General features: G+C 42.3%; 1 protein-coding gene across 6 annotated transcripts in view; it reads right to left on the minus strand.

Annotated features, from left to right (window-relative positions):
• The window catches only part of dcun1d4 (DCN1, defective in cullin neddylation 1, domain containing 4 (S. cerevisiae)), a 108,423-nt gene that overhangs the window by 41,926 nt on the left and 53,233 nt on the right, over positions 1-13,264 (minus strand). For all 6 annotated transcript variants that reach the window (XR_011353589.1, XM_069924681.1, XM_069924679.1 and 3 more), the window contains 2 exons: positions 5,044-5,138; positions 4,545-4,615 (listed from right to left, as the gene is read on the minus strand). Coding sequence is in view for 5 of the 6 variants with exons in the window: in XM_069924681.1 (XP_069780782.1) it covers positions 4,545-4,615; positions 5,044-5,138 (166 nt within the window). In the remaining variant the exon portion in view is untranslated. The remainder of the gene's footprint in view (positions 1-4,544; positions 4,616-5,043; positions 5,139-13,264) is intronic.

Genomic DNA, 13,264 nt, shown 5'->3' on the forward strand with positions numbered 1-13,264 from the left:
AGGGGAAATAGCGGAGGCTCTGACAGTGATTTTTCAAAAGCCACTAAAGGAGGACATGGTGCTGCAGAATTGGCATATCGCAATCATGGTTCCACTGTTCAAAAAGGGCTCCAGGTGTAGGCTCAGCAATTATAAGTCAGTAAGTTTGACATTAGTGGTTGCTAAACTAATGGAAAGTATTCTTGGAGATAATATGTATCTAGAGAGGCAGGGACTGATCAGGGACATCCAACATGGGTTTGTGCAGGGAAGGTCATGTTTGACAAATCTTGTTGAATTTTTTGAGGAGGTGACTAGAAAGGTTGATGAGCGTAGAGCAGTTGTATAGTCTATATGGATTTCAGTAAGGCCCTGGATAAGGTTCTACATAGATTGATAAGGAAGGTTCAGGCGCTAGGTATTAATATTGAGATGGTCAGATGGGTTCAACGGTGGCTAGAAGGTAGATGCCAGAGAGTAATAGTGGATAACTGTCTGTCAGAATGGAGGACGGTGACGAGTGGTATGCCTCAGGGATCGGTGTTGGGTCCTTTGTTGTTTGTCATTTACATTAATGATTTGGATGATGGTGTGTAAATTGGGTTAGTAAATATGTGGACGAAACAAAAATAGGGGGGAGTTATGGATAGTGAAGATGGTTTTCAGGGACTGCAGAAGGATTTGGACTGCTTATAAGAGTGGGCTGAAAAATGGCAGATGAAGTTTAATACCGATAAGTGTGAAGTGCTTCATTTTGGGAAGAATAATCAAAACAGGACATATGCAGCGAAGGGGAGGGCATTGACAAATGCAGAGAAACAGAGAGATCTTGGAATAACGGTTCATCATTTTTTGAAAGTGGAATCTCATCAAGATAGAGTGGTAACAAAGGCTATTGGTATGGTGACCTTTGCAAATCAAAGCATAGAATATAGGTGTTGGGAAGTGATGTTGAGACTATCCAAGGCATTGGTAAGGCCAAATTTGGAATACTGTGGTCAGTTCCCAAATTATAGGAAGAATATCTATAAAGTAGAGAGGCAGAGAAGATTTGTTAAAATGTTGCCTGGATTGCCGTATCTAGAATATAAAGAAAGATTAAGTAGACTGAGTCTTTATTCATTGGAGCGTAGAAGGTTGAAGGGGAATTTGATAGTTATTTTAAATTATGAGGGGGATATTTAGAGAAGATATGAATAGGCTCTTCCCCTTGAGGGTAGGTGAGCTTGGAATGAGGGGTCATGAAGGGGGAAAAAGTTTAGAAATAACATGAGAGGGAACGTCTTCACTCAGAGAATGGTGGCTGAGTGAAATTACCTTCTGGAAGAGGTGGTTGCAGCAAGGTTAATTTTGTAATTTAAGAAAAAGTTGGATAGGTGCATGGATGTGAGGAGATTGAAGGGTTATGGGCAGGGTGCATGTAAGTGGGACTCGTGGAGATCATTTAAATCGGTACAGACTAGAAGGGCCGATATGGCCTGTTTTCGTACTGTAATTATTATACGGTTATATATGGTAATCTGGTGCTGTAGTGGGATCAGGTGAATAGAGGACTGTTACGAGCAGGGGCAATTAATACCATTTCAACAGCTAAAAAATAAATATGCTTTTCCAAATCAGACATTCCACTGCTATCTTCAAATGTTTTTTTCTATGGGACATATCGAGTCCAAGTATAGAGACCATAGAGACCTTGATTCGAAGGGGGAGTGGCAAGAAATTTAGTTCGGCAATGTATTGCCTGTTCCAGTCAGAGGGACCCAAAACAGGCATTCATACATAGAGAGAAAGATGGGAGTCGGACTTGGGCATTGCAATTGATGAGAGATGCTGGTCCGACTTGTACCGGGAAAGCATGACCACGGACATCAATGCAAGGTACAGGCTGGTCCAGTACAACTTTTTGCACCAGTTGTATCTAATGCCACAGAAAATAAACAGATCAAAACCAGAACTCTTGGACGAATGGTTCAGATGTGGCTTTGCAACCAAGACATTCGTGCATGCAACCTGGTCATGTACCAAGGTGAGGCCCTTTTCGGTAGATCTAGGCCAAGTCCTGGAGAAGATTATAGGCAAGCGATTCCCACAGAACCCAGAGTTGTTCCTTATATAAGGCTTACAATGAAGCTGTCCAAATTTCAAATCCAATTTGTCTTAATTGCATTGGCAGTGGCCAGGAGCTACAACTCTAGTCTTAGTATCAAACGATGGAACAAGAAAATGCAAAGCTGCATTCCCCTGGAGAAAATAACTTATAACCTGAGAAACAAATATGTACGTTTCGTAAGATCTGGCAGCCATACATGCACTGATTGGTTTCCCCTTTCCTTGTTGTGGCTTCCTCTCCCTCACTCTGATCCTGATCAAGGAAAGTCAGGAATGAGTATCAGCCCAGAGGCTGCCCACTGAGCTGCATCAATCCCTGCCCCTTATTATTTATCTTCCTGGTGTTAAAGCTTTGTTGTTGTTGGTTGAAATTTGAGTGAGTAGTCTTGTTTTATGTGTGGGGGAGGGGGTTGGTAGAGACACGGGCTTGTATATATAGTCATAAAGAAAATTAATATATGTATATTTAAATGTGAACTGCCATTGTTGGCATGACACTGTATATGGCTGTACAAGGTTGTGTGAAAATATAAATAAAATATAAAAAAAGAGTAAAGGATGATAAGGGACAAAACTGGTTCCTTTGAAGATCAGAATGGCCATCAATGTATGGAGCTTCATGAGATGGGGGAGATGTTAAACAGTTATTTTTGCATCAGGATTTACTCAGGAAACTGACATAGTGCATAAGGAAGGAAGGAAAACAAGCAGTAGTGGCATGGAACCTATAGAGGTGCTTGCTGCCTTACAGTGAATAAAGGTAGATCAATCCCCCAGACCTGACATGATATTCCCTCAGATATTTAGGGAGACAAGTGTAGAAATTGCAGGGGCCATGATAGAAATATTTAAAATGTCCTTAGCCACGGGTGAGGTGCCAGAGGATTGGAGGGTAGCTCATGTTGTTTAAAAAGGGATCCAAAAGTAAACCAGGAAATTGCAGGCCACGGAGTCTGATGTCAGAAGTAGGTAAATTATTGGAGGATGTTCTAAGAGATCAGATTTATAAGTATTTGGACAGCCAAGAGCTGATTAAGGATAGTCAACATGGCTTTGTGCATGGTAGGTTATGTTTAATTAATCTTAAGTTTTTCAAGGAGGTTACCAAGAAAGTAGATGAAGGAAAGGCTGTGGATGTTTTCTACATGGACCTTAGTAAGGCCTTTGACAAGGTCGCACATGGGAGGTTAGTTCAGAAGGTTGAGACATTGTCAGAAGGTTTCCATGGAGAGGTTGCAAATTGGATCAGAAATTGGCTTAAGACAGAGTGGTAGTGGATAATTGCTTCTCAGACTGGATGCCTGTGATTAGTGGTGTGTCACAGGGATCGGTGCTGGGACCATTGCTGTTTGTCATTTAATTCAAAGATCTGAACGATAAATTGGATCAATAAGTTTGCTGATGACACTAAGATTGGAGGCATTGTAGACAGCAAGGAAGGCTTTCAAAGCTTACAAAGAGATCTGGATCAACTGGAAAAATGACAAGGAATTTAATGCAGACAGGTGTCAGGTGTTGCATTTTGGGGGACAAACCAAGGTAGGACATACACAGTAAATGGTAGGGCACTGAGGAGTGCCAAGGAACAAAGGGATCTGGGAATGCAAAATGCAGATCCCTGAAAGTGGCATTACAGGTAGACAGGGTTATAAAGAAAGATTTTGGCATCTTGGCCTTCATATATCAAAGTATTGAATATAGGAGTTGGGATGTTATGGTAAGGTGGTACAAGACACAGATGAAGCCAAACTTGGAGTATTGTGTCCAGTTCTGGTCGCCTAACAACAGGAAGGATACCAGTAAGATTGAAAGAGTGCAGAGAACATTTACTAGGATGTCGCTAAGTCTTCAGGAGTTGAGTTACAGGGAAAGATTAAACAGGTTAGGACTTTATTCCTTGGAGCATAGAAGAATAAGGGGAGATTTGATAGAGGTTTACAAAATTACGAGGGATATAGACAGTGAATGTGAGTAGGCTCTTTCCATTTAGATTGGGAGAGATAAATACGAGAGGAAATAGCTTTAGGATGAAAGGGGAAAAGTTTGGGGAAGATTAGGGGGAACTTCTTCACTCGGAGTGGTAGGAATGTGGAATGAGCTGCCATCTATCGTGGAAAATGTGCGCTCACTCTTAAGTTTTAAGAATAAATTGGATAGATACATGGATGGAAGATGTCTGGTGGGTTATGAAATGGGTGCAGGTCAGTGGGACTTGCAGAATGATGTTTTGGCACAGACTAAAAGGGCCAAATGGCCTGTTTCTGTGCTGTAGTGTTCTTATGGTTCTATCTTTAACTATAGGTGTCCGTCCCATTTTTAGTGCTGAAAGTCACACAAAAATCAAGATTTTAGAAATTCTCTAAAGAAGGATGAAACTAACAAGAACTCATGTCTGCATAAATAAATTGCAAGTCTTTGTTGAGATTAAGCATCTACTTTACTACTATTTCACTTACATTTTCAGGATCAACTCCAATGTCTTCACAAAATTTCTCCATGTCTTCAGGGCCTATGACATCATCACTACCTGCAAAATAGTGATGCATTTGGTTATTTTCTTGCCATGTTTCTTCCAGTTATTTTGGACAATAAATATCTTGGCCATTTCTAGTGATGATTTGAATAATACAAAATGTAAAGTTAGTTGAACAATTTAAATTTCAATACCTTTAAAAATAATGCATTCTGTAGGCAGGTACAACAAATCATATCCATATTTGCGATTTAGTGACAAAAGATCCACTACAAATTAAATTTAAAGTCTCTACATTATTTTTTTCAAAATGATCAATGGTTATTGAACTAAAAGTGAACTTGATTTTTTTCCTTCTTTTCAAAAATATGCACAGGCCTTAGAAATGTTAAGGTAGGAAAATATACTAAAAAAATTGTACCAGAAAGCCTTCAGGTTTATATTGTGTTTTTAAACATTGACCCTTTGATAGTTGAACACACCTGCATATTCATAGAACCACTCTAAGCATCGTTTGCTGGAAAACCCTTCCTCTTCAGGCTTCATCCTAGTTGAGTCATGTTTCCTGTACATGGTGCTGCAGGAAAAACAATTCACTTCAATATATTAAATCATTCATGCTCAGTCCTTCTTAAACAATGCTCTTCTCAAAATTTGCACTGACCATAATTTATCTCACCTCTCTGAAATGAAGAGGAAATTTATTTAACATGCAGTGATATTTCATTAGAATTTAAACATCTTGCAGAGTAGTACTTGCATCCGACAGAAATGCCAAACTCTGTGATGCTCATTAACCTATTCCACACTAAGTTCTAAGGTCCCACCCCAAAACATTAACTGATCATCTCTCTCCATGGATGCTGCCCAACCTGCTGAGTCACCCTGGCTTCTTATTTTCACTCAAGATTCCAGCATCTGCAGTTCTTGTGTTTCCACACCAAGTTCTGTTCACTTTTAATCCATTCATATCAATTTTCCAAACTATTTAGGCTTATTTTTTCAAGAAGTATAACTATACCAGAAAACTCTTCATGTTTCTTTGCCTTACCTCTCTCTTACCAATCTATCAGCTTTCTCAGCACCCCTCCCCCCCACCCCCAAAATCTAGTGGCCCAAAACCACTGTACCAAAGTATCCTTCATGTAGCCTTCAAACAAGTACACTACAAACAGATCTTGTCAATCATATTTCCATTTCATATCATGTTACTGTTCATTAATTTTCACATCTTTGAAGCATGTTGAAATAACACCTTGAGAGACTCTTAAAAAAAACCATGGATGTTGTTTGTCCTTCATGACAAAGGCTGCAGGTGGATATCTGCAAAAGATCTGTGTTGATAGAATAGCACACATCCCTGCACAGCAATAGGAATGTGCTGCTATCTAATCACATACTCTGCCTTTAAATTTGTCTTTCCAAAGTGCATCTCTTCAAACTTATCAGGGTTGAACTCCACCTACCACTTCTCTGCCCAACTCTAATCCTGTTATAACCTATGGCAACCTTCTAGAATATCCAAAATACCTCCAACCTTTTGATCATCTACAAACTTACTGACACATCCCTCCATCCAAGTCATTTATATATAAAAATCACCAAGATGCAGGGGTCTCAATACAGATCCTTGAGAAACTCAGCAAGTCACCATTTTCCAGGCAGTTCACTATGTAAATGCTGTCCACTATAGTATAAGGGCTAGTCAGCATGGATTCCTTAAGGGTAAGTCATGCTTGACTAACCTTCTGGAATTTTTCGAGGATGTGACAAAGAGGGTGGACTTGGGAGAGCCTGTGGATGTGGTGTATTTGGACTTGCACAACCATCTAATCCTTCCCTACCTCACACCCATAAACCTTTAATTTTCTTACATTCATATGCCTATCTGAGAATCTTTTGCATGTCTCTTTTATACCACCATCTCAGGCAATATATTCTACCCTCTGTATAAAAAAAAACCTGACATCTCCCCTAAAACATTCCTCCACTCACTTAAACTGATATCCTCTGCTATTTGCTACTGTTGCCCTGGTAAAAGATGCAGGAGTTCCTCATAATCTTATATACCTCTATTGAGTCACTTCTCAGCCTTTATTGCTCCAGAGAGAAAGGCTCCAGCTGTGTCAGTGTTGATTCATTAGAAATGTTTTTCATTTCAGGCAACATCCTGGTAAATTTCCTCTGCACCCTTTCCAAAGCCTCAGTCTTTCCTGTAATGAGGCAACCAGAACCAAGCATGGTCCAATTAGTTTCACAGAACTGCAATATTACCTCATGGCTCTTGAAATCAATCCCCCAACTAATTAAGACCAACACACCATATGCCTTCTTAACCATCCTATCAACTTGTCTGACAACCTTGATGGATCTATGTATCTGGATCTGACATGCCTCTGTTCCTTCACACTGTTAAGAATCCTGCTGCTAATCACATACTCTGCCTTTAAGTTTGTCTTTCCAAAGTGCATCTCTTCAAACTCATCAGGGTTGAACTCCACCTGCCACTTCTCTGCCCAACTCTAATCCTGTTATAACCTATGGCAACCTTCTAGAATATCCAAAATACCTCCAACCTTTTGATCATCTACAAACTTACTGACACATCCCTCCATCCAAGTCATTTATATATAAAAATCACCAAGATGCAGGGGTCTCAATACAGATCCTTGAGAAACTCAGCAAGTCACCAATCTCCAGGCAGTTCACATTCCACCTATTACCATCTTCTGCTATCTGCAAGCAAGCCAATTTCAAATCCAAAGCAGCCAATGTTCCATGGATTCCATGCTTCATGACTTTCTGAATGAGCCTACAATAGGGGGTCTTCTCAAGTGCCTTAATAAAATTCTCATACGACCTTTAATTTCCTTTGCACCTCATCCAAAGGCACAGTTGGGTTTGTGAGGCATAACCTGCAACTCACAAAGCCATGCTGACTATCCCTGAGAAAACAATGTTTCCCTACATGCTCATAAATCCTGTCCCTAAGAATCTTCTCCAATAGTCTGCCCACCACTGATGCAAGACTCCCAGGATTCTCTCTCTTACCTTTCTTAAATAAAGGGACTACATTTGCCATTCTCCAATCCTTTGCATTTTCCATGGGCACAGGAGAAATAGCAAAGATAATCAGCAATCACTTCCCTTACTCCTGCCGTAATCTGGGGTATATCCCCTCCAGAGGACTATCTAAATGGTTTTAAGAAGATCCAGCATTTCATCCTTCTTAACCTGGGCATGCTCAACCATATTAGCCTGCTCTGCACAGACCTCACATTTACCTTCTGCCTGTTGAAGAAACAAAGTACAACTGAGGATTCTTTTCCACCCCCTCCCTCACCTCCATTGCCTCCAAGCATGTTCCCCCTTTATCCCTAATCAATCCTATCCTCACCCTAATTCATCCTCTTGTTCTTCATGTATGTGTACAGTGTGTTGGAACTTTCTTATCATGTCTCTTTCTAGCTCTCTGAAGTCCTTTTCTTTAAAAAAATTCATTCCTGACAACCATATTATTCTCATGAACCCTTCCTGTCTTTTGCCTCCCAGATCTTATAAATGCTTCTTTCTTCTTCTTGACTTTTTGTACCACCTTGCTATCAAACATGGTTCCTACACCCTGCCATATTTTGTGTCTCAGTGGGACAAACATATTTAGGATCCCATTCAAGTGGTCACTAAACATCCTCTACATTTCTGCTGCAAATATGCCTGAGACTATCTTTTCCCAATTTACTCTCCCAAATTCCTGCTAATCCCATCATAATTAACCTTTGCCCAATTAAATACCTTCCCATTTTATCTGTTCCTGGTCTTGTTCATAGCTATGTTTAAGGTCACTGAAATGCTTATCCATTGAGAGGTCTGTCACTTGACCAGGTTCATTACCAGTGCCTCTCCTCTAGTTGGTTTATCCATACACTGTGCCAGGAATCCTTGGACACACCTGATAAATTCTTCCACATCTAAACATCTTGTGCCAAGGAGGTGCCAATCAATATTGAGGAAACTGAAGTCTCCCATAACAAAAAACCTGTCAGTTTTGCACCTTTCCAAAATCTGTCTATGTATCTTTTCCTCAGTGTCCCAGCGGCTACTTGGGGGCCTATAGAATACTCCCAATAGAATGATCACTCCCTTTCAGTTTATGACTCAGATCATCCTTCCACAACGTCCTCCCTTTCTGCAGCTGGAATACTTACCAATGCAGTGCAATATGTATAAAATATTAAACAAGAAAGTCTGTAGAAAATATACTTATTTAAGCCTCACAGGTGATGGACAGTGTTAAATGATCAATAAAATAGTAAACTTTTTTCATCTTGCAGCTCGTGAAACCAATTTAGACCAATGAAAAGTTATCAAATAGCAGTTCGGGAGAACAGCAAGATAAACGAAATAATACATGGTAATTCTCTAAAGTGGCAAAAAGGGAAAATGTTAAAATGTAAAGCTTACTTTTCCCTTCAACCACCCTCATATCCTATGAAATTGAGAGCACAATTTGGCATTCACATATCAATCTTTAATCTGTCTCAACAAGTCATCTGCTCTACAAATCATCCCCAATCCTTTTCTCAAAAAGTACACAAATTTAAGTACGCTGAATATCAAACTGCAGATATTTATATTTTTTAAACTGCCAGTTTATACTAGTTCAATTATAATTTGATGAAAATTTCCAGGAACAAGATCTTTGGAATCAATGCTGAAGTTCATGCAAAAATGTAAATGAGAAATTTGTGAATCATATTAACAAAGCTACAAATTTAATCTGTTCATTTAATAGTGATTTATGAAGGAAGACTGGTGCACTTTCTTTAAAGGTCTTTTCTAATTCACAACATCTCACTACTTTCTCCATACTACTGGAGTTAAGGAATTTTCAGCTGGATTAAAACAGACAATGTGAATTAAATTGTTAAGTTTCTGTTACAAAAAAAGTACAATAGTATACTTTTGAAATGATAGGATTCAGTCACAAAGTTTGGAGGAAGGAATAATCAGCATTGCTGTAATATTTTTCACAAAGAGCCCATGTGGGCAATCTTCTATTGCTAACTACCATGAGAAACCCATCAACACCACTAAAGACTCCTTCATACTTAGCCATAAACTCAAATCTCATTGCAACAGTGCTCTGTAATTCACAGCCACCTATTGGCAACAGCTGATAAACATTGCAGGAGCTGATTATCAAAATCTAAATTTGGGCTAACAATGCCCAGAGCTGCTCTCAGTTTCTTTTCACAACCTGATGCAACCTCCCCTGAAAAACTATCCTTCAACTTTGACAATAGCCAAAAGGGAAGGAAGGCACTTTGCAGAAATGCTCAGGCAAGTGAAGGCACACATGTTAAGAGAATCCACAAGCATGATTCGTCCACAAGGGTGTGGTTTTATTCATGCCTGGATAAAGAAGTGATTGGCAAGTTGACTTGGTTGGTTTGCTTGCCATTTTATGCTTTGTGCAGAAGGAGACATAATTGATTAGTAACAGAATTATGTGAAAATTTTAATCTAAGCACACATCTGGAAGTGATACATTTGGTGCTTACCCAAGATAGCATCAAAAGGGGATATTGTGCCATTTCCATCACACACCAATGCTAATTGAGCCAACAAAAAAAGTTTACATTTTCAGTTTTTCTTTGGCTTGGCTTCCCGGACAAAGATTTATGGAGGGGTACTTGAAATCTACAGTACATTGCTCTCAAGTACCATACTAACAGCTACACTGCTTTCCAGGAATTAGAGTTCAAGACACCTCATTACAGGTATGAAGCTTCCACAAGCTATGGCCAGTTGGAAAATGCCACATAGAATGTGTTGTGTGAATGTCAGACTGCAGTGCAAAGTGGTTAATAGACTTAGATGTCACAACTGAAAAAGGAAGAATTTTGTTCAACGTTTTTAGGAGAGCAAAGTTAATGTTAGAGGAGCTGTAAAAAAATAATGCAAATGCTTAAAAAATCTTATGTAAAGACTGAAGGAGCACATACAAAGTCCAGTAACCTTTACAGCCATATGGTCAAGTGTCTGGTTTGCGGAGCTTTCTTGTTTATCTGTCCAGCAGGGTGTCTCTGCTGGGCGGCAATACAGCAATTTATGTCAAATAGATTTCCACTGAATCCGATAACCATTACCAAGTGCAAGGGCAGCAAGTTTTTCATTTCAAGCTTGAGTGGAAGAAGGAGTGGCACGTAGTGCATAGCGATTAGCGCAACGCTGTTACAGTGCCAGTTATCTGTACCGGGATTCGAATCATTGCTGTCTGTGAGGAGTTTGAATATTCTCCCTGTGCGTGGGTTTTCCCTGGGGGCTTCGGTTTCCTCCCATCGTTCAAAAACTTACCGGGAGTGTAGGTCAATTGGATGTAATTGGGCAGCATGGGGAGCCCAATTAAAAATTTAAATTAAAAAAATGTGTATTTGATTGTGCCCAGATTTAGAGGAGTGGTTTCAAATTAATTGTAAGGCTCCAAGGCACCCTCCAACATAAATGCAAACGAGGTCCTTCTGTATCATTATTTACCGTTAAGCAAAAATGACTGTCAACCCAAAGCAGCATGAAACCAGTCTTTGAACAGTAGTGCAAGGCACTCCTAAATGAGTCAGTGAAGCACATCTTGTACATCCCACTCTACTTACATCCAGGCTATTCTGTACAGCTTTGATTGTGATTGCACTTTTCAGTGTAACCAGGAATACTGGCTGCAGCAAGGATAGCGGAGTAACCCTTAATCCACCAAGAACCAACCAGCTGTACAGCAATATTGTCGAAATATAGCAGTCTCAATCAACCACCTCATTCCATGCAAGCTCTCCATACGTTTTTTGCAAAGAGAACAAATAGTTTGTGTGGAAATGCATAGCCGCTTGAATGCAGAAAGTCTTCTTAAATCATTCCCCTGTGGCGGCTCACCATGAGGCAGGCGAACCGGCCCCACTTGTAAGCCACGCGGCAAAGCAGCCAACCAAAATGGTGCCGTCGGGGGTTTCCCTTCCTTCCAACCCGGGGCTCAGAAGCCCATGCTGGGGGTTCTCAGCCAGGTCCGGGCTGGGAGTATAAGTGCAGCCCAGCAGCCTGCAATAAACCAGCCTGCTCACTGACCTCAACCCGTCTCGTTGTGTGTGTGCTATTGCAGGAGCAGTGTAGCTGCCGCTACAATTGGTGACCCCGAATGGTTCAAACATCTTTGGACCCATCATGAGCGAGCCTGGGATCAGCGCTATAGCCGTGAAACTGCCTGAATTCTGGGTTCAGGAAGCGGACACCTGGTTCGGCTACACGGAGGCTCAGTTTCACCTCCGCCAGATTTCGTCCAACACGACTAAATTCTACCATGTGGTCACTGCCCTGGACCAGGCCACCGCCAGACACGTGCTGCATCTTGTTCAGCACCCACCCGCCGAGGACAAATTCGAGACCATCAAACAGTGCTTACCGGGTCCCTCGGACTATCCAGACACAGCGTGCCGCTCAGATGCTGCATCCTGATGCCCTGGGGAACAGGTCCCTGATGGAGTTGATGGACAAGATGCTTGCGCTAATGGGTGAGTGCACCAACTGCCCACTTTTTGAGCACATTTTCCTTAACCATATGCCCGGGGACATCTAGCCGCTGCTGGTCCAGGAGAGCTTCACCGACCCGAGGAAGGTCGCCCAGAAGGCCCAAGAGCTATGGCTCGCATGATTCCTGGAGGGCTCAGCAGTCCAGCAGGTCATGAGGCACGACCATGCCAAGCCTGCCCCTTGCGCTGTGGTAGAGCATCCGGCTCCTGAAGGGGCCCCCAAGAGCATAACCAAGGCTACAGCATCTGCTCCAGGCCTCTGCTTCTACCACCAGCGCTGGAGAGCCAAGGCTTGGAAGTGTCGTCAGCCCTGCTCGTACCAGGGAAATGACCAGGCCGGCTGCTGTTAATGGCTGCGGCGGCTGGCCAAGGACACAGCCTCCTCTACCTGCGGGACTCAGTCAGCGGCCGGCAGTTCCTCATTGACACTGGAGCCCAGATCAGCGTCATCCCGGCCACTGCCTTCGAGTACAGGAACTGACCTCATGGACCTCCCCTCCATGCGGCCAACGCAACGGCAATCCGGATGAATGGAGACAAGACAGTCCACTTCCAGATCAGCCAATGGAATTTCGCGTGGAGGTTCACTGTCTCGTCCCTCCCAATTGCCATCCTGGGTGCAGACTTCCTCCTCACACACAGGCTTCTGGTGGACATTTGAGGTAGGCGCCTGGTGGACGCCCATACCTTCCAGGCCGTTCGCCTCGACGCCCCCCGCTCGGAGCAACTGCAGATGGCCACAATCAGCACGCCCAGAGACGAGTTCCAACCAATCCTGGACGAGTTCTCGACACTACTCAAGCCACAGTTCTCTGCTGCCTCGCCGCGTCATGGGGTGTTCCACCACATTCCCACCCAGGGCTCACCGGTTCATGCTGGCTCCCGAGGAGTTTTCACACCTGTTGGAGCTGAGGATCATTCGGCGGTCCGACAGCCTGTGGGCCTCGCCACTCCTCTTGGTCCCAAAAGCCTTGGCATCCCTGTGGAGACTATCGACGGTTCAATGTGGCAACAGTTCCTGACCGTTACCCCATCCCTCACATCCAAGAGTTTACAGCCAACCTGCACGGTGCAAGGGTGTTCTCCAAGGTTGACCTGGCGCGTGGATATCACCAAATCCCGGTGC

The sequence above is a fragment of the Narcine bancroftii genome, chromosome 3 (genome assembly GCF_036971445.1).
Source record: "Narcine bancroftii isolate sNarBan1 chromosome 3, sNarBan1.hap1, whole genome shotgun sequence".
Classification (NCBI taxonomy): domain Eukaryota; kingdom Metazoa; phylum Chordata; class Chondrichthyes; order Torpediniformes; family Narcinidae; genus Narcine; species Narcine bancroftii.